General features: G+C 30.9%; 4 protein-coding genes across 6 annotated transcripts; 1 reads left to right on the forward strand and 3 right to left on the reverse strand.

The window, feature by feature from the left end:
• Positions 1–3,443: 3,443 nt before the first annotated feature.
• On the reverse strand, positions 3,444–8,086 carry LOC137826198 (phosphoinositide phospholipase C 6-like). Of its 2 annotated transcripts, none has more exons than XM_068632084.1 (9): positions 6,974–8,086; positions 6,504–6,700; positions 6,257–6,392; positions 5,922–6,173; positions 5,548–5,774; positions 5,168–5,285; positions 4,613–4,768; positions 4,443–4,529; positions 3,444–3,917 (listed from the first exon to the last, which is right to left on the reverse strand). In XM_068632084.1, exons 1-9 carry the CDS (start codon positions 7,325–7,327, stop codon positions 3,627–3,629), a joined length of 1,818 nt encoding a protein of 605 aa, XP_068488185.1. In that variant the 5' UTR covers positions 7,328–8,086; the 3' UTR covers positions 3,444–3,626. The 2 variants fall into 2 exon arrangements, with proteins under 2 accessions (XP_068488185.1, XP_068488186.1); XM_068632085.1 differs by having other exon boundaries at positions 5,548–5,771; positions 6,974–7,741.
• A 3,061-nt stretch (positions 8,087–11,147) lies between these two features.
• On the reverse strand, positions 11,148–11,474 carry LOC137825396 (protein EARLY FLOWERING 4-like). Its single transcript, XM_068631069.1, has one exon. The coding sequence runs from the start codon at positions 11,472–11,474 to the stop codon at positions 11,148–11,150; it is 327 nt and encodes a 108-aa protein (XP_068487170.1).
• A 2,788-nt stretch (positions 11,475–14,262) lies between these two features.
• On the forward strand, positions 14,263–15,429 carry LOC137824310 (uncharacterized). The gene is made up of 2 exons (XM_068629889.1): positions 14,263–14,749; positions 15,007–15,429. Exons 1-2 carry the CDS (start codon positions 14,488–14,490, stop codon positions 15,357–15,359), a joined length of 615 nt encoding a protein of 204 aa, XP_068485990.1. The 5' UTR covers positions 14,263–14,487; the 3' UTR covers positions 15,360–15,429.
• Positions 15,430–16,446: 1,017 nt separating this feature from the next.
• LOC137824311 (large ribosomal subunit protein uL10-like) lies at positions 16,447–20,199 on the reverse strand. Of its 2 annotated transcripts, none has more exons than XM_068629890.1 (4): positions 19,949–20,199; positions 18,187–18,450; positions 17,995–18,063; positions 16,447–16,931 (listed from the first exon to the last, which is right to left on the reverse strand). In XM_068629890.1, the coding sequence occupies exons 2-4, from the start codon at positions 18,430–18,432 to the stop codon at positions 16,680–16,682; spliced, it is 567 nt and encodes a 188-aa protein (XP_068485991.1). In that variant the 5' UTR covers positions 18,433–18,450; positions 19,949–20,199; the 3' UTR covers positions 16,447–16,679. The 2 variants fall into 2 exon arrangements, with proteins under 2 accessions (XP_068485991.1, XP_068485992.1); XM_068629891.1 differs by having other exon boundaries at positions 18,187–18,444; positions 19,949–20,170.
• Between the last annotated feature and the right edge of the window lie 594 nt (positions 20,200–20,793).

Raw genomic sequence — 20,793 nt, forward strand, 5'->3', positions numbered from 1 at the left:
ATATGTGTATTTATATATATGGATTTTTTTTAAGAGAATAAAATGAATATTTAAAAATAAATTTATATATTAATAATTTATTTAGATTAAGAGTAAAAAACAAGAAAATGAAAGAAATAAATGAAAAAAAGAAAATAGAATAAAAATTATTTGTGGTTTGATTGGCCTGAATAAACATAATGATCTCTCTAAGCTTATTTGTACGAGTATAAATAAATAAATAATATAAAAATAATTTTACTAATTAAAAGTTTATATTATACTCTATTTTTTTTCTTCGTATAAAAATAGTTACTATTTAAAAAAACGTCTTAAGAATTATTAAACCACTAAAAAACTTGAAATTAAAAATAAAATATATTTTTTTTACTTTCATGACATTTACGTCCTGTTTGTTTCAGAATGGAAAGAAGAAATTGTGAAAATCAATACACATACAACAAAAACACACGAAAATTGATTTTTTTTTTCAATCAAAACTTTCTTTGCTAGATTGCGAAGAAAGTCACAATTTACTAAATAAATATATATTTATTTAATTAATTAATTACAATTTATTTTCTTATCCTTATTCTTTTCATTTTACATTTAAATTATTATTATTATTATTTATAATTTAAATATAAAATTATAAAAAATAATTATTATAAAATAACATAATTAATCATATTATATATAATAAATTATAAATATAAATAATAATAATAATAATAATAAATACTTTTTAATAATATAGAAATAAATTTATATAATAATTATATTAATTACAAAAAATAAAGATAAAAATAATAATATATTTAATGTAAAAATAATTTTTTATCAAATATTTATAATTATAAATATTTAAATAATATTTTAATTAAAATAATTATAATTTATAAATAAATAAATAAAATTAATTTTTTAACAAATTTTAGATATAAAGATAAATTTGTAAACTTACATTCTTATCGATTTAAAAAAATATAATTTCAATTATACCTATCACATCACTCACAAACTTTCACAAATTTTCGTTACACTTTCCACTTTATTTACCTTAATTAATTCAAATACCTTAACTTTCTTTACACTTTCTCTTCAAATCATCTCAAATTCACTCCTCATTTCCACTATCTCATCCAAACAAAGCATTAAAGAGTAAGTTAAACGATGAAATAATTATAATTCTCATAAATACACTAAAGCATTTTCTTATAAATTATAAATTTGGTGGTTCAAGTCACCAAATCCAAACAACACCTTAATAAAAAAGTGGTGTGAACTGTAACAGTTGCAATAGTAAAAGTAATTCCAAACATTTGATTTTGAAATGCTATTCATGCCCCTTCGTTCACCTTTTTTTTTAAAAAAAATCTTTAATAGAAAATATAATTTTCATAGAAGATTAAAATATATAACTATATTACTATGTCATAAAATCCTATACATCTTATTAATATAATATAATTAATGACCAGTCAGTTCCTTTTCTATTTTTTAAAAAAATTTTATATTTAGGTATTATTATGGTTGTGTTTCTCCATTTTTATAAGAAAAAGCTTATTTAATTGCTTTCGCTATTATTTTCCAAGTACAATTTCGCTTCCTAGAAAGAGATCATATGAAAAAACACATTCCCAAGGATGAGGAAGATGATTACCCATTACGCATTTGACCAATTTTTTGGTCCAACACAATATTTGGTGGAAGGTTTTTTTCCCTTCATAATTTTTGTTTTAAATATATGGTTAGAAAATGGATATATTTGTTTGTTTGAAAATAAATAATCATTGATAATTAGATTTATTTGTTTCAAAATAATAGAATTATATATAAATTTAAATAACCTAATAAGATATTTGTCGTATATTAAAATAAATATTAACTGCATATAAAAAAAGCATTGATTTTTCTTTTACATTGATTTTTCCTTAATGTCTTAAATAATTTTTTATTGCAATGTATTTTCGTAATTCTCTTTAATCTTCTATAAGGAATTCCTTATAGAAGATATATATTCTTTTTCGGTAGCCCTACTTAAACCACTAAAAAGGGTAAAAATATTAGTGTGAAGTAAAGGAGGTGGTTTGGGTTTTTTACAAAAATCATGCAATTCCCTCTCAATATTATTAGAATAGTCAAAATAATAAATTATAAATATGAATAAGTTGTGTAAACCAACATCGTTTTATGTTGAGTAAATCGTTATATTTATGTAAGATTTTATTTTGAGTAAATCGCTATGCATGATTTTATTGTGAGTAGAAGAAAAATAAATAAATTATATCAAATTAAAATGACTTTAATATGAAAAGAATATTTTAATTGATATATAATTGAAATTATATGAATGTCAAAAAATAATTGAAACGGAATATAAATGTAATAATTTTGGTTTTTTTTATATTAAAATTGTATCACATCTATTAACTTCATTGTTGTCTGTGACTTTGTTTTCTGACCACTAAAATAACTATGTAATTTGAAAAAAAAAACTACAAGTGGACAGAATCTTATTAAAGCCAACAAAAATTCAAAAGCAGTGTCTGCAAGCATTAATCATTTAGGAAAACAATAAAGAAAAATAGGAAAAGTGGAGCCGAATTACCCACCCTTGTTTTCCATCCTTTTTATGGTACTCTTCTTCTTTCATTGAAACTCTCATCAAAACAAGTGTAATAATGGAAATAATAATAGGAAAATAATGAAACCACTAAAATAAATTATTACCACTCTACTAAGCTATTATTAAACTATGTAGCACACGAATACTCATATAAGACAGACACCAATATAAAAATATGTGTATAATTTTTAAAATATAAGATAAAAAAAATAGATCTATATATCATATAATTATAAATTATATAAATTAATAATAAATATTTATGTTATTAAGTATGTTTCAGTTTTTTTTTACAGAAAAATACTTTTTATGACTGGTTCAAAATATTTGTTTTTTATTTTTATAATCATAATAAAATTTTATACAATAAATTTAAATTTTTAAAAAATTAATGTATTTTTTATTTTTAAAATTATGTCTTTAGAAAATTAATGTATCTTACGAGTATCATACTAATATTTGTATATGTGTGACATCATTTCTTGTCGGTGTGACATCATTTCTTGTCGGTGTGACATCACTCCAGCGTATAAATGAAGTCAGATACAAATTTAGTTGTAGTTGTAGCTGGTTTGTATGGAAAACGACTAATCCAGTGTAAGAGAAATACAAATGAAGTCATTATACTACGGACGAGTTTATTTGTTTTTGTTTTGTATTGAATTCGTACAACTTAAATTTAGCACCCTCCATGTCCAAATATGATTTTCTCCAATTTTATTTTATATTCAAATCGTTCTATCATGACAAGACCTTTTTATTTTCCTTCTAGCACAACTTATCCATAGTGATATTTTTTTTCCCATTCCAATGATACTGAAAGCAAATTGCACCATTTTGGTGAAATAACCTTAGTTTGCTTTTTGCTTTGCTTTGAGGAAGTCCAAAATATGCAAATATGCAGTATAAACTGTTCAACTGTTCAGTGATTAATCATGAGAAGCAATTATGTGTTGAAAGCATGCAATGTTAGAGGTGAAGGGTATATCCAAGATGAGTGATCTCTATTTTGTACAATTCATTCAAACTGAAATCGCATCAAGAGCTTTACAGATTTAAATTTCTCTCCCTTTCTGTTGTATAAAGGCACAGAGCGAAATCCATGTTTTAACTCTGACACTGGTAAACATGTCTGCCCAGCAAAGTCATCCCTTCCCTGATCTTTGTCCTTTACTTGTATCAGCAGCAGTGCAAGCTCTGGAACACTTAAAGAGAATTCAAATTCTTCATTCCAAACAGGAAACCAGTTGTCCATCATGACCTTTGTTTTCTTCTTTGCAACATCACCAGGCATTCCAATAACACGGATCTGTCATACAACAACAATAAGATACACACAATTTTTTGTTTCTTCCTTTTATCTGGTGAAAATAGCCTCTCAAAGTTTCTGGTTGAGAGGAGTAAATAGGATCGAATCAAAAGTTCAGAACATAAGAGTATGTGCATCTTTAGGCTTTTCTGGTAGTGAATGTTGGACATTAAAAGGATAATCAGAGAAAAGAGAGAGCAGTGAAAATGAAAATGTTGAGATGAATGTATAACCACGTAAGAAAAGCCAGAATAAAGAAATGATTATATAGTAAAAGATACTGATGTACATGTGCTACTAATTGAGGAAAATATAAGAGATTAGTTACACAAACAAACAAGGTCATTGGAGGCACTAACAAGGAAAGTTAATTGCATGGTTTTTAATTCTGTCAAAAGGAGAGACAAAGAAGAACATTGAGAGAACTTATTAAGAGGATCCAACATTGAGTTTACAACATTCATGATCAACGATGAAGCATCCAACATCAAGTTCTAAGGGAAACACATTAGACCTTCAACTGACCTTAGTGAAGAAGTCTGGCGGAGAGAACTTATCAAAGTATGTAGGGGTGAAATCTGAGCTCCATCCATGTCCCATGTATACTTTAACCTGTTATTGGACATGACAACATAGCATATAAATATCACCTAACAAAAGAATGTGCATTGCATAATTGAATGATGAATGGTTACCTTTAATGTCTTCTTCTTCACTGACTGTATCCTTGCAGGATCAAACTCATTGCCACATTGATGCTTCTGCATTAGAATTTGAGGTTTCTTTACATAACCACATCCTCCATTTGCCCTGAACATTCCCTGCATCAACCACAGCGATTTGCCATGGCCCTATTGGGGAGGAAAAATGGTAGAACTGTAGAAGGTTAGAATTCTTGGCAAAGGCAACAAGCAAATGAACTTAATGTACATGTCTTCGAAAAAATGTTCAAGGCACAATACTTCTAATTGCACAAAGTATCATCTATTTCTAGGAGAAGGATTCAAGATGTGATTCATTTGAATTTTGATACAGTTGTATTAGACATATATTTACTTATAAACCCATTCAATTTTCAAAGTGCATATTGGATTGGTGCACAACAGAAAACAGCTGAAAGATGTGATTCAGGTTTCACTAGGTTACCCACTACTACTCCATGAAAACACAAGAAGCAACACTCTAAAAATTCCAAAATCCAAAAACCTTTATTTATTTGAAAAAGTTAGCCTTGGTCATAGTTCCCTAACCTGCATATTGAATGCAACCATCTGAGCCCCATACATCCACCCAATATGTGGCTTGAAATTTGTGGATTTGACACGCATTGCACTCGGGTAAACCCTGAGGATATTTTTCTGTGTGAACCTGGAAAAGTAAGAGCTTGAATCAGACAAGTCACAGATAACTACCTAGCCTACTATAAGTGTTAACTGTTGAAGAAAATAACAAGAAAAGATGTATAATGAAAGTCATCCTTGTAGCTGAAACTATAAATTACGGGCATGTTTGGATAATTTTCACAGTAAATGCTTAAAAGAGAAAATAAATTTCTCTGCAAGATAATAAATAGCTTATACACAAGTTAAAGTCGGTTTGGATTACTTTTTTCTGTTAGAATGACAAGTACCTAAGAATATCTGCTCCATGCGATTCTGAAGCCTTTTCAAGAGTATTCTCACTCCAACTTAGGCGTCTAACTTCACCTTCAGTTCTCAATTTCTCCTTCAGGCAACCCTTCAGTTTCCTATTATGGATAGTAATTATGCGTTTGTAATCAGGTGAACACTCCAGATATGGTTTCTGGTCATATTCGCTTGCACTTATGCTTCCCTCATCACGATCACTGCCATTCTGCTACACACAGAAAAGCTCAATAATTTTAGAGCTTAAATTTGATACACTGTAGAAGATTTTGCACTTGTAAATAATTAGAAATTATCTCCAATAACATTCAAAGTAACATTACAAAATTTAACAATTTAACAAATATCTTAGTCTCACTGTGTCCTCAGTCTCTACTTCGTTCCTACTGGAGTTTGGAGATGCATCTCCGAATGATTCCTCTTCAGGTGATTCACTTTCATTCAGTAAAGGACTGATGCTATTGTCCTTGATTTGGTTGGACTCAAAACGTTCTCTTGGGGGTTTGGTGGATATAATGACTCGATTTTTCAGTGATTCTGGTGAAGGGAATTCTATTAAGCATTCTTCCCCAGGGTAATAAAGCACTTCCCCAAATATTCGAGTTACCATCTGCAAGCCATGGAAGCATGATAACAAAAGGAAAAAGTAAAACAGAATAGTATCAACATTCATAAATGAAATTGGATGCTTACTTCTGTAAATTTAGCTCGAAGATCTGTTGTAAGATGGTCTTCTATGGTTATGATCACTGGGTACTGAGATGCAACAAAACCATATTCATTTATGCACTCTAGACATTTCTCCACTGAGGCAGGACTGGTAAAAGTCCTGCATTGATTCCATTGAATAAAGAAAAAATCAAATAAGTATGCTCTGTCCTACATCAGTCAAGAAAGTAAACTTTTTTAGGGGTCCCTATTGATAATTAACTTCATGTACCATCCATGATCTACTTTAATATCATCCTTATAGCAAGTTGGCCATAAATCAAGTTCGATAACACGCACGCCTCGTTTCAAAGCCTTTATGATTGGCTCTTCACTGCAGTCACTGCTGAGCTGATTCCCTGTCAAATAGGAGTTATGGCCTGTATATATGAAGTAATGTGACAATGGAGCACCCATATCATGATGTACCTGGAATCACATCAAGTGTATGATTTTAGCAAAATAAGGCTAAAACCAAAACACAAGAAAGAAGAGCAGGAAGCAAAGATGAAGCTCTTGATGGTGAAGCTACATAAATTAAAGACTAATATAGAAATGAAATAAGTTTCTTCAGTAAACTTACATTAACTAATGAATAAGTTAAAATAAGTCCTTTGGGTATAAGATTGGGTTTGAAATATAATTCAAGTACCCAAAAACTTCTCTTCCCCATGATGACCAAACATGCATGGAAGAGCTCACCTGGGCTTTCAAGGGAGCATTGAAATCATTATGAAGCAAAAATCGGAAGAGTTCATCCAGGGTGATCTCATGTTCTCGGTTGTGATCAGCCTGAACAGTTTCTTGACACGTCTTTCTCTCCTGCAAAACCTTCTCAAAAACTTTTTCCGAATCCGACAAGGTGTAGTGCTCTTCACCCTGGTGCTCCACCATGAAACGGTGGAGCTGCTCCACGGACATGTGGGACTCTCCTCCTGTGAACTTTGAAAACGCCTCCTCAAGGTCTTGAGGTGGATCTGGCTCGATGACCTTGAACTTTCTGATAAAGAACAATAAACTTTTGTATTCGTTGTGGGTTGCCATGTTGTTTCCCATTCTTCGTGCCTCTCAGTGTGTTCCTCTAAAGCGTTTCAGACTAGGAGATTATGGAACAAAAGCATGCATTTATAATTTGTGGACTCAGAGTCAGACTCAGAGAAAAAAGCAATCCTCTCTCCTTCTCCGCTAACGGCTCATTTTCTGCCTTCAAAGTACGTACCTGATAGAATATAAATGCTCATACTGTTTAAGAGTGTAAGACCATTGTTTTTCCTTTGGAAAAACTGTTCCTCCAAATATTTAACATAGCTAAATAGTTAAAACGTGAACACGAAACCACATGTTCATCCCACAATCAGTGGTTCCAAAAGGGTCATTTAGTAAAGCATTTCAAATTCGTAAGACCACAAATTGCAAAGTGACAATCTAAGTTGCTTTGTTCTGTGTTCAGCCAAACTCAGGACACATATATTCCGCATGAAATAGTTATGCATTATTAGATTTCTTTTATTGACCAATAGAAACTCACGTCAGCATAGGCCAAATCAAACTGATTTAGAATTTAACTGTCTGCTAGATTTACATCAATCAATGTTTTTTTTCACATATTCTATAAAATTTAACGACTCTACTTAATTTTTTCCACTTTATTAAGAGTCACATACAGAAAGCACGCGTAGTGCGTGTAGCATCTGGTTCTATGACTAGTTTTCACATTGAATTAACAATATATTATGCAGAAAACAAGAAGACTACATTGACTTGAGAAAAGAAAGAGACTCGGAGGTTCAGTCAAGAAGGTTTCAAAAATTAGGCACATGTTTCTCTTTTCAGGCAATATATATACATATATATTTGTACACACGACCACATGGGCATATATCATCGTACAAATGTATTCAATTGTTGCAGTGTATTCATTTTTGTTTAAAGTTTAGATGACTTTTCTCTTTATCTCTTTGCTTTGTTTTCATTATCAGTTTTTATATTTTAGAATTAACTGAGGTTTTGTGCTGAGCATCTTCCTAATGAGGCTTTTCAGTATTTTGTTCTGTATTTTGTGCCAATAGTTTAGCAACTTTGGCATTGATATGAATAAATATTTTGTAGTTTATACGCTATAGTCGGACTCCACTAACATTATTCACATTCCACTGCCTTTTTTGGATTCTCATCTTTAACGTGATAATGGATGACTTTATGTTATTTTATTTTGTCTTCATCTCCTACACTTAATTTCCTTGCATCACTTAATCAGATTAATTGGTATGACCTCACTAATCATAAATTTTTTAACTTACACAATTTATATTAATTAATCTGCATACTCCATAATCTATGCACAAAACTTCTGTGTGGATAACTCCAACTTGGATAAAATCAAATTTGATAAAAAAATCCCCTTTCAAACCATCAACAACTTTTAAAGTTTATAAAACTAAGTAAGAACGGGAGATCCACACAGATCTCCACTTATATCCAATTGAAAAAAAGAAAATTTCAAATATCACAGAAAAATAGAATTAAATAAATAAAATCTAACACTAAAAAAGGACTACACCTTTGTTCCATAAAGAAATAAAAGAAATTGTTAAAATAAAAGAACAGTATTTGAAATATATATTTTTATATATATATATATAGGTGACTGACAACTGACAACTGACAACATTAAAGACACTGCTTCCTGTGCTATATGTATAACCAAACAAAAACAAAAGACATGAATTAGGTATAGATAATATACGTAAAATTAATACTATGTACCTATATTTTACAATTATTTACAAACCAAAGTTAAGTATTATTAAACCATGATTACAATCCCCTTCTAAAAGGTGGGCAAAGAACCATTAATGATACTGGTGATAGTAACATTCTTTCTGCTCAAGTTGTCAGTGAGGTGAGTCCACTTGGAACAAGTTAATAACAACCGGACAACTTGCATTATGCTTAAGGATTCATGTCAATGATTCTAAACTTTGTTAGATTGATGTTTTACAGTGTCAATTCTCTTCTTCTTCTTCCCCTCCTGAACCCTTTCAGGAAAAACCACAGGGAGAGGATTTTGGAGGGAGTGTTTAGTGTATTTAAGATAGAGGTAGATGGAGAAATTTCAGATTTGCTTTCATTATTCATCAAATCACTGAATCCTGAACTTGGCTTGATTAGGTGATTACCATTTCATCCACTGCTGATTAAAAACAAAAAAAAACCATTTCTTCCACAATTTGATTTGCTGCTGCTAAATCATAGTCCTCAATATGGACGTTGATTTGGAATGGAATTTCATATCAAGTGTTTGAAGGAATTTCAGATGGTTTTTAATTTTATGCATTGATAGTAACCTGTTTTAGTACGTTGCGATAGCCATTGGATCAAGAGGCATATGCTTGATTTCTTTGAAGTAAAGTCTTACATTGGAATGTTTTATGTTGAAAAATTCTCTGTAGAAAAAGTTAATCTGGTACTATTAGTCCTAAGTCAAAAAACTAATTCTAAAAGACAATTATACGACCTTATTCGTTTCTTTTTCTGTGATGTGAAAGGCAATGATGGTGAAAAAAAAGGTAATTGATGAAATCGAATAAATATAGTGATAGCTTCGCAGTTTTAACTGAGGGATTTCGGATTTATGTCATTCTGCTGAGACAATTTTTGTGTTGAAACTAGGGCGTTCTTTAACATGCCACAGGGCTTCAAAGATGCCATGTTGGCTACTTAAAATGTATAATGACCATTTAATGCATGAATGAATTATCCACCACAAATTTGTAACATATATCTCTAAAATTCTATACGCACTACAAAGAACTTGCGTATGTAATTGAATTGCCATCTTAATTGCATATGCTTAGCACAATCCACTTCATGTACAGAATGCAGAGCAGGGTTTAACTTTCACTTTATCAGTGCTTAGTTAATAGTGTTAATAATTACGATTATCATGCTTCCCATGTAGACCAATCAAAACATCACAAGTTGTTGTATCGTGTTTCGTTCATCGATCTCTTCATGGGGCTACAGTTATAAAAACTGCAGATATGCCACAGAAAAATTGAATTTCTCTCTGGAACTGTTCATTTAACAATTGCAAATTGTCCAAGGGATTTATTTGCAGCTTCATATTTCTATGTTCACTCTTTTCTCATTCTTTCATCAATTTCTTTCTCTTTTTTCCTTCTATCTGGACACTTTATATTTGTGAAAAATCATTTAGTCCCAAAACATTATTATCTATGTTAATTCTAACATGGCATACAATCAAGTATAATAAATTCTTTCTTGTTAATATAAACGTTTATTGAGATCATAAAGAGCTGGTAATTTTACAATACCTAATAAATTTTCCATATTTGGAGTGTACCATTTGTTCTTTCGTTTATTTTTCACCTCAAAATCTCTTTTTTGTGCAGAAAGCATAGGAACACTGTGATCTTGCAGAATAGCAATTTGTGTTCCCTTCCTTATGTAGTACCATTCCATAATAGACGTAGTTATGGTGAAAGTTTAACTCTCCTTTTTCAATATAAGTTAGATTAACTTTATAACTTTATATCCCAAAGTGGATGTAAGGGGTAAAGTATGAGTCTTTGGAGCTAGATTTGGTGATGAGAACTTATTAGTTTAAGGAAAGTGGACCAGGTGAACTCATGCACTTTATTAAACTAGGTGTTCATGATTCAGTTCATGTGACAATTCATTACAAAAATTAATAAATCCATATAATGTTATTCTCTGATATTATAGCTCAATTATACTCCTAAAAAGGGAACAAAAATTGCACAGTAGAAAATTACAAGAACGGACACAGAGCAGAGTAGATCGAAATTCGAATCTGAATCGAATCACGGAGCGAGTGAAGTCGCGTGTTGTGTCACGATTTGTCACGCGCGACGTTGGCGGCGGAGTGGTGGTGGTGATTCTGGAAGGAGGCGGAGAAATTGGAGTTGAGATCGGAGTAGAGAGAGAGGACCTTGGCGATGTTGCCGTTGAGCTCCTGAATGAGAGACACGTTCTTGACCATGTTGTGGCGGAGCCTCGACTGTTGATTCTCGTTCACCTCCTCGATCAGGCGGCGGTTGCGGTCCAACATCGACTGCACCTCGCGGAGGCTCTCGTCGACCGCTGCCCACACCAACGGGTCGGCGTCCACGCCGTCGTGTTCGGTAGCGGGGCAGCGGCGGGAGGAATCGCTGTTCATTGGGATTGACTCGGCGGTGGATCGAAAGGAAGCAAAAATATATAATTATTTTTCTGTCCCTTTAGATATACATTATATGATTGGTGTTGTATGATAAAAAAATTTAAAATAGTTTTTTTGAAAAATATTTTTAGAAAGGTTATTATTACATGAAAAATAATGTAAAATTAAAAAAATAGGAAAACTAGACTAAACTTATACAGAATAAAATAAAATAGCCTAAGCATCCAGTTTAAATAAAAACAAAAACACAAACAATTTTTTTTAAACTATTGAATCCAATTACATTAATCATGGTCTTCATCAACAACACTAATAATAAAATTCAGTCTATTCCAATGTTTCTATATTAGATAGTATGATTTTATATAAATTGTTAAAATAACTTCATGATATATGTGTATATGTAAGTATGCATTTTAGATTAATATAGAAAACAACTAGACTTCATTATTAGTGTGGTGAAGATTGATATTACAAACTTTCAAACTTTCTTTCTTTGTACAGTTTAAAACTGGTGAAGGTCTAAAACTAATATTTATGTTGTGAAATAAATGTTTTCCACCTTCACACCTAACTACTGTGTGAAAGAAACACCATTACATAATCAATTAATTAAGACTAGTGTACAAAACTTAACTCATAGACTAAAATCATACATTCTTTTATATAATAAATTTTTTATTTATTCGTCTAGCCAATAGTTGATTATTTATTTGACTTATTATAACATAATCATAACTAAAGATAAAGATATTACAATTCAATTTATATATCAGATTACGTTCTACATAAAAGATCACTAGTCTAATCAAATAAACAACAGAGGAAATTTTATATTATACTCATTATATTTATGTTCTTACTACATCAGAGTGTCATCACAGAAAAAGTTCCCTCATTCTCAAAAAGTGCTTAAAGGGAGACCACCAGAAACTCATCCAAATGTCGACTGATCTCAAATTGATTAGAACAAAATCAATGAATAAAACTTAAAATTAGAATTATTAGAAGGATACAAATAACAATTAAATCTTCCTTAATTAACTAATTTTTCTTACAAAATGCATGCATATTTTAATTAATAAAATTATTGGATCATTTGACTAGGTGAACATTTGGTGTGGAAGGAAAAGTCTTAGCAAATAGATGGTTCCTTCTCTCTCACAATCATCCAGTGCCATACAATACAAGTTTTGAATTTCGATATCCTTAATATATTATATTTACTTCTTACCAATCTTTGGCCTTTGGTCAACACGCATTTAGTATAATATGACTATGTTTATCTTATTCTTTCATTTTCTAGAAACTAATTCACATATTTTCAAAATAATACAATACTTGTTTGAATCAACAATTTTATAGTGTAAGGAATTTAGTTTTGAAAATAAAATAAAATATGGAGTTCTGATTACTGATGAAATTTGAAAAATATGATTTGAACAAATTCGTAGGGTCTAGTGTATTTTGTTTTATATATATCATACTTTGCATTATATATTTTCATTAAAAAATGGAAGAGGAGTTGGAAATTTCTGAAAGTCTTAACTTTTTTTGTTTTTCTTTCAGTTTTTAAAACTGCTCCATAAAAAATAAAAATAAAAATAGATAGTGAGAATTGAGAAAGATGTGAAAGAAGAACATGAGTAGTAGAAAAAAAATCCAAAATAACTTAGTCTTTTATTTAGAAATGGAAAATGATATATATATATATATATATATATATATATATATATTTTAAAGGGACTTATTTCTTGTTAACAATTTTTATAGGACAAAGTGTTAACAAATATTCAACCTACATTTAAAAAACGTATGTTTCTTTCATAGCTTTTCAACTGTTTTTTTTTTTTAAAAAAAAAACTATTTGATAATGATAAATATTCATTAAAAAAACAATAATTGAAATTATAATTAATTTATATATTTCTAATTATTGGTTTCCTAACTAACCATTGTAAGTATATTTTATTTTCTAAACTAATCTCCTTATACTTTACAAAAGTTAATTCGATCCTTTACATAAATATAAATTTACTTTTACCAAAATGAAAGCAATTCAACAACCTATTAAGAAGCAAGTGGTATATTTGGCTTGAGTATATATACTCTAGTGTTAACATGCTTATCATTTTAAGAGCATGCTAAATTTTAAAAGAATGAAGATTGCAACATAATTAATATACAATAAACTAATTTTAGTTTTTTGTTTGTTTTAATTTTATAAATACTTATTGAAAAACCTATAAAAAATGTTTAAACTGTGTTGAAGAAAAAACCAAAGCTGCGATTACATGCGTTCAATCATGGTGGAAGGCTCATAATTAATAAATTTTTTTCTTAGATGAACACATAAGGACATTTGTGAAACACTATTAGAATGTGAATTTAAATCTAATTTTACTTCATAAAACTTGTTCATGTGTAAGGTTTGCACCACTTATATACCATGAATTGTTCTCATATTTAGTTGACGTGAGATCTTCAATACACCTTCTCACACGAGAGTGATATTTTGTAAGTGAGATAACTTATTATGGATGGTCCGATAACGGTCCGATAACGAGTGGCCTGATAATCCCATCAAACATTCGCTATGATAAACTTGAAATGACTCTGATGTCATATTATAAAGTGAACTTTAAACTTAATTCAACCTCATAAAACCAACTTTATATATCATGAATTGTCCTAATTGTTTTCCACGCGATTCATGGCTCATAGAGAATCACCCTCTCAACGTCCCATATAAAAGGCATTGAAACGAAGGAAATAGTTTGGGTGTGATGCTTGCCGCGTTAGGGAGAGAAAACGATAGATACTTTAACTTTGTGCGTTTAAAGTTCTCATCATTCTAATTGTGTCTCTCTTTTAAGGCTTTTCCTTCATTTTTCTTGTGAACTACTTCCTATCTGCTTCGTGCTTCTACCCTTCGTAAAAAATAAACACAATAGTTTTGAAGCACAGAAGAAAGTGTTGGAATCAGAAAGAAAGTTAAGTTATCAAGAACATGGGTTTTTCAAAGGAAGAGAAATCCAAAAGGGTGTTGAGGGGTGTGAAGATTGTGTTCTTCTTCATCACAATGGTTTTCTCACTTCTTATTTTCTATGCCCCAGTTCTTCTGGCCATTGCCGATGCACTTGTTCCATCAGCTCTATTCTCAGCTTTTTCCCCTTCTTCTTCTCTCTTCTCCCATTTTCAGAACTACCATTTTGGATACTCTCTCATTGACATACCCCTTCTATCTATTGCACGATCACTTCTCATTTTATGTAAGTACATACTCAAATCTTCCATTTCTAAACACCCTTTTGAATTTTAAGCTTCATCAAACTTTTTTAAAGTGGTTTTAGAATTATTTTCTAATTAAAAATTGAATTTTTCTTTCATTATGGTTTAATGTAAAAGAACCTTTTTTAGATAAAGTTTCTTATTATAATCAGAGAAAGATACCAAAGCTGTTTAATTTTGTAGCCAAAGGCAATATTCTGATTGATTCCTCTGTTTGGGATTGGTGGGTTTTGTGCAGGTGTTTATAGTTTTTGTGACGGGCCAAAGCTTTCACGTGGGCCTTATCTGGGAGTGACCATGTTATGCTCAGTGATGTCTCTGATATTTGTTTGCTTGAAGGTTATTTACGTGTTAAGCTACGACACAATTGTTCAAGAAAGAGGATCCCAAATAACTCTCTTCGTGTGGTCGTGTTCTTTGGCTGTGGGACATGTCGTTGTTGCCTACAGAACAAGTTGCAGAGAAAGAAGGAAGCTTCTGGTTTACAAAATTGACATTGAAGGTGTAAGAGCTTGTTCTTCTTACTTTATTTCATTACAAGATAAAACAGAAAAAGAAGAAAATGATATTTGTTTGTTTTCTTGTAAATGACTGACCTCCTTTGTACATCACATTATTTTATTGATGAAAATTTCAAAATGATTTTCCCTTTCTTAATTAATTAATTGAGTTCAGTTATTTTTTTAAAAGGTGGAGTTTAATTTTGATCCATGAAAATGTTATGTGATTATTTACTCTTCAATCTATTTTAATTAAATACATTTACATATCTTATGGATATTCTCAATCACTATCATTTCATATCTCAACTCTCTAGTCTTCTTTCTCAAATTTAATGAACATTTTTTTTTCTTGTTTTAATGGTACATGGGTGATGGTAGGTCAAAATCACCATCCTTCTTTATATGTATTCATTGTTTCTTTATATATGTTTACAAATTTTTTTAGAGGTCACCTATATCAATAAAAATATTAGGGGTGGACATGCATGGAATCCAATTCAAATTTATCTAAATTTTAGATTTAAATAATAGATTAAAATTAAATTTAAATTTATTCGTAAAAATATAGTTAGATATTGTTTTAAAATTCATATTTTTTTCAAAAATCAGTTTTAAATTATTATACATTTTCTACAAATAAATTTTACAATAAAATTTGTTGAAATATTCAATATTTCTAAAATGGAAAATTTAATTAATAATCTAAAAAGTAAACAAGTTTTCAATATTCTGTAAAATTAGTTAAATAGATTTTTATAAATCTAATCCAAAATCCAAATTCAATCGAAATCGAAATCTAAGTCTTAATTATAATAGTAAATAGATATATAAAGTGAACGTATCTCATTTTGTAAACACACCCGTAACAGTTAGAGATGTTAAAGTAAATGAATTTTGGTTACACGGACTAGTTCAACACTAATTAAATTAAAAAGGATCAGCTTAATTTATGATTATTTTTTTTTTCAATCGACTGTGAATTAGTGGAATGATATACTAAATTTAAAAAATATACAAAAAAAATAATTACATTTTTATTAATGCCTTCAAGGATGAAATCGCACTGAGAAATCAGCATCATAATCAAGTTAAAGGTTCTGAAATTGTGAAAATAGTGAGGCTTATAGACCATCACAAAAAGCTGTAATTATGAGATAAATTAATTAACATGAAGATAACAAAAATGTTGTCATATTCTTATTCAAAAAGAAGATAAAATTCCTGGGTAAACTAAAAATCCTCGACCCAGAAATCCCAGTTATCAAATTGAAACCTGGTCAAAATCATTTCATTTTCCATCATCCCTTGAAATGGGAGAATACAATTATATAGTTTGAAAGCTCAACAGAGCACACAAAAAAGGGAGTAATGCAAACCATGGGATCCAAATCAGAATACTTCGTCCATGTCACAAGTTGCCAGCCAAAAGAAGAAGAGGAGACCATATACTGGTCATCAAGAACTGCCTTGATCTCATCATGAAACAATGTTGGTGTGGCTGGAATTTTGAGCTTACAAGAAAAGGCTCAGATACCTGCGAAGACTGCTGCTGATTACAACATGTGAGGCCCAAAGGTAACTGCCCAGATTGCATATAGGAACAATTGTGGTATGTGTCATGCGACATATACTTGGGGCACATTAGAATAGGTTGAACAACCTGCAGAAATAGATAGTGAAAACATAAGTCTTTTGATAAGGAAGCCTTCTAATAGGTTCCTTGATAAAGAAGCAAATCTTCCAAATGTATACATGACTAATATTAATGTGATTGTGTCAGAAGGTTGGTCGAAACAAAGAGAGAAAATTCCTGAGATCTCCATCATGCTACTACGTACCAAATAAAAGATTATTTACCGTAATGTTTAGTCCTAATGCAAAGCATGGCATACTCACATCAAAATTTTGGGCATCTTAGTAAAAAGTTTATTTACTGCAACTTGAAGCAAACTCATCCAACTTGAAAACAATAGAAGTGGTTAGCAAACGATGTAGCTAAATCTTAAAGAGTAGAATATACTGTAGAATCAACAAACAATAACAGAAGATCAATGCTTTTTTAGCCGTTTCACCCTCGGTTTCCCATATAACGAGAAATTGAACGTGACTGAAGAAAACTAAAAACTTATGTGTATACATTCAAGAACGAACAGTTTTATATATACACCATCGGTGATGCAATGTATGAAGGACTCTTTATGGTGGACCAGCTAGCAGAATTCTAGTATGTGAACTTAGCAACATACAAAACTAAGCTATAATAACATGGCTTCTCTCCTAAGCAAATAACCTAAATTGTGATTTATAATCTCACTTAGACAATCAACTCAGGAAAGTGGCAAAAAGAATTGCAAGTGTGCCATATAAGGATAGGGGTCTCAGTTTTTGTTTTTCCACAGCTATTTTCCTGCATGGACTGCAATACAAGACTAAAGGGTAACTCCCAAGAGATGTATATACGTAGTAGTAGTTACACTTAACACACATTTTTTTCTCTTTTAATATGTATGTGTAAGTTATTTACATAAGCTTAACTATCAGCTGTGTGGTAAATTTTTTGCCATTACTTAAACATAGATATTGTGGAAAAATTGCAAAAGAAGGATTAAACTACTATAACAAACATTCCTTCTCAGCGTATTGCACAAAGAGATACCTCACACTTACATAGCAGTAATTTAGAATATTATTGAACATAAAATAAACAAAACATGTTACTTGACCTTGTACTTGGCAATCTGTTCGCTGACCTCCCTTATGTCACCTTTGGTGAAAATTAATGCCACATTTCCCTGATTAAAGAAACAAACTTAATCATTAAAACTGTCTTAAAAACTTAATGGAATTGCTTCACTTTTACTATTATCAAAAATATTTTCTGGTTCAAGACGCCAAAACAAGGAAGTAAAAGTTACCACAAGAAGGGGAACAAGGTTAAGGAAGGCCTTGTTGCCAGTCTTCTGAGCATCCAAGATGATAGAGCGTTTCATCAGGGAGTTCTTTCCCATCACCACAACGGAATCAGCATGGAGTCCCCTCCGTATGCCCTGAAGCTGGTTTGAACCCACATTGTCCGATGAAATCACCAGCACCTGACTGTACTCTCTCAGAAGCTTCAACATCTTTGCATCATAAGCTGCCTTTGCCAATTTCCCCGCCATTGTTGTTGATCACTATAGCTACAAAAAATTTCATTACATAAGGGTTGGTTATCAGTAGCGTCACTATTTAGCTAAGGACAACAAGGTATTTACGTTTAAAAATCATAGTTAGGGTGATTATTAATAGGTTGGCAGTGTAAAGATTTTATATCATAATAAAATTGTACTCGTAAAAAATCACTGTTGGGAATTGCTAGCATTCTTCTAAATAGAAAACATGACTAAAGAAGTACAGTAAATGGAAGATATGATGAGACATACAAAACCCGAGTCCAGATTCTGTACTGGTTTTTCTGTATTGTCCCTCTACTGTGCCTTCTTAAAATATCAAAATCAGTGTAACTTGGAAGCACAGTAGAGAGTACAAAAAAAAAACAGTAGAGAATCCAAATTCTACAAAGCCTACTTGATGGTTTACAAATCACTGAAAAACTATGTCTGGCAAGTAAGAATAAAGATCAAATTCATTCTAAAGTGTGTTCTATAACAGCCAGGACCATAGTATGAAATCATGCATCAGCTACTATGAAACCAGTAGTTCCCTCCATTGACTTATCTTAATTACCTCAAAAAGGCAATGGTCGTTGATGTAGCTGATAATTTTTGGAGAAAAAATGAATCATTAACCATAAGCGAGAAAGCAGCTAGCAACACTAAGTAAGTGTGTTATATAACCAAATACCAATCTTAATATTGCCTCATATCTGGTAATCTATCGCAATCATGAGCGCTCATGGAAAAGTAATTATAACCATTAAATTGAAGTGCAGCATGGTATTCCAGAACCTGATTCGGTAGATAATACTCTTTGTTGCGGAGAGTAAAGCAATGTGATGCTTCCATTGTCAAAAAATAGACAAACTTACAACAGGATTAACCCATTTCCCTTCGCAGAAGGCTAGAAAATTCTAAACTCCACTCACAATCAAATAGAGGAGCTAAAATCATCCCATAAAATTGAAGCAATTTAATAAACTCTTAATCTCAATTGAGGAATTTCTAATTCAATTTGAAGTATAAAATACCAATAGATCGATGGCAGTTATCTTTTCCGGTTCTACCCCATTTTTTTTATCTGGGTGTGAATAATTGTTGAGCAAAGTACACACTTCAAACACATTGAACAATTGGAAGGACCGATTGATTTTAAGACATAGATTGGAATTCGCAGTGATAATGGAACTCGGATCAAATAACAGACACACAATCCTAAGCTTAACAAAGAACCCTTCCAAAAATTAGTGATAAATGCAGGAACAATTTACTTACTTATCTGTAGTTTCAGCAAAGCCAAACCCACTAAATTGTGATAAAAGAGTTTGATCCAAATACAAAATATGGTGTGTTTGAAACTTTTAATTAATTAGACAGGTTTTGCATAGACAACAAAAACCGGTGCACTGGTTTGATAGGAAAATAAGGCCAAATTATGTGTATGTTGGTTTGAAAGTTTATTTCGATTCAGTATTTTCGGCCACCCGTAGTCGTCGCAGCTAAATCAACAGTGGCGACAAACCTGTTGAAGAGCGAAGTCCAGCAACCGCGGCAGAAGAGGGAAGTTGAGGTGGCAACGAAGATTCAGCGGCGGAGCCAGCACCAGCACGTCAATGGGAGGCTATCTCCACGCGACGACACAGGCCGCGCGACAACTCTACGGCGGTTGTATCGTTCCGCACAATGCAATTGCTTTGCTAGGGTTCTCTCCGGGCATTGCCTTTTTTTTTCAGATGGTTTTTTTTCTTGGGTTGGCCCAATCCGAAGAGTAATAATATTATGATAATTTTTTGTATTAATAATATTTTGAATTTTATTTTTTGAATTGATAATTTAATTATACTAGTATGGTAATGTAATATTTACAAAATTTCTTAGCTCAAACATTTATGTTATTAAATTATTATAACAAATTCTTAAATTGTTTATGTAAAATAAAGAGTGTCAAACTGAAAATTGCTAATATACATAATAGATGAAAGATCCATCTACAATGAAGTTAATATTTTCCTATTCTCATGTATTATCAAATTGTCATTGCAAAAATTCTTTTAATATAATTTTATATATGATGTAAACCGACACTCGCGATGTGTACTATAAAATTATGGAAGATATTTGTCATTCCTTTCACAGTGAATAACTTGTACAAATACTATAATTTTAGAAGAAAAACAACATTTGAAAGTTAACTATTGGTACAATGGCAATCGATTCACACAATGATTTTTTATCACACCTAATCAACTTTTGAATTTCCAAATTTTTCTTTTAATTTGAAATTGAAATTCTAAAATTAAAAAAATATATTTCAAAAAAGGAAATTCATCATAACTTTTTGTGTTTTGGAAAAGAAAATCTGGAATA

This window comes from Phaseolus vulgaris, chromosome 8, assembly GCF_000499845.2.
Source record: "Phaseolus vulgaris cultivar G19833 chromosome 8, P. vulgaris v2.0, whole genome shotgun sequence".
Classification (NCBI taxonomy): domain Eukaryota; kingdom Viridiplantae; phylum Streptophyta; class Magnoliopsida; order Fabales; family Fabaceae; genus Phaseolus; species Phaseolus vulgaris.

What these genes read in the sequence shown, in the direction of transcription:
- LOC137826198 (XM_068632084.1), bottom strand. Translation starts at nt 7,327, where the DNA reads ATGGGAAACAACATGGCAACCCACAACGAATACAAAAGTTTATTGTTC. An exon ending in ATTAAAGTAGATCATGGATG is followed by an intron (nt 6,393 to 6,503) that starts GTACATGAAGTT and finishes GAATCAATGCAG; the next exon opens with GACTTTTACCAGTCCTGCCT. An exon ending in TGGTTGCATTCAATATGCAG is followed by an intron (nt 4,769 to 5,167) that starts GTTAGGGAACTA and finishes CCTCCCCAATAG; the next exon opens with GGCCATGGCAAATCGCTGTG.
- LOC137825396 (XM_068631069.1), bottom strand. Translation starts at nt 11,474, where the DNA reads ATGAACAGCGATTCCTCCCGCCGCTGCCCCGCTACCGAACACGACGGC.
- LOC137824310 (XM_068629889.1), top strand. Translation starts at nt 14,488, where the DNA reads ATGGGTTTTTCAAAGGAAGAGAAATCCAAAAGGGTGTTGAGGGGTGTG. An exon ending in ACGATCACTTCTCATTTTAT is followed by an intron (nt 14,750 to 15,006) that starts GTAAGTACATAC and finishes GGTTTTGTGCAG; the next exon opens with GTGTTTATAGTTTTTGTGAC.
- LOC137824311 (XM_068629890.1), bottom strand. Translation starts at nt 18,432, where the DNA reads ATGGCGGGGAAATTGGCAAAGGCAGCTTATGATGCAAAGATGTTGAAG. An exon ending in ACCTTGTTCCCCTTCTTGTG is followed by an intron (nt 18,064 to 18,186) that starts GTAACTTTTACT and finishes TTCTTTAATCAG; the next exon opens with GGAAATGTGGCATTAATTTT. An exon ending in AACAGATTGCCAAGTACAAG is followed by an intron (nt 16,932 to 17,994) that starts GTCAAGTAACAT and finishes CTATTTCTGCAG; the next exon opens with GTTGTTCAACCTATTCTAAT.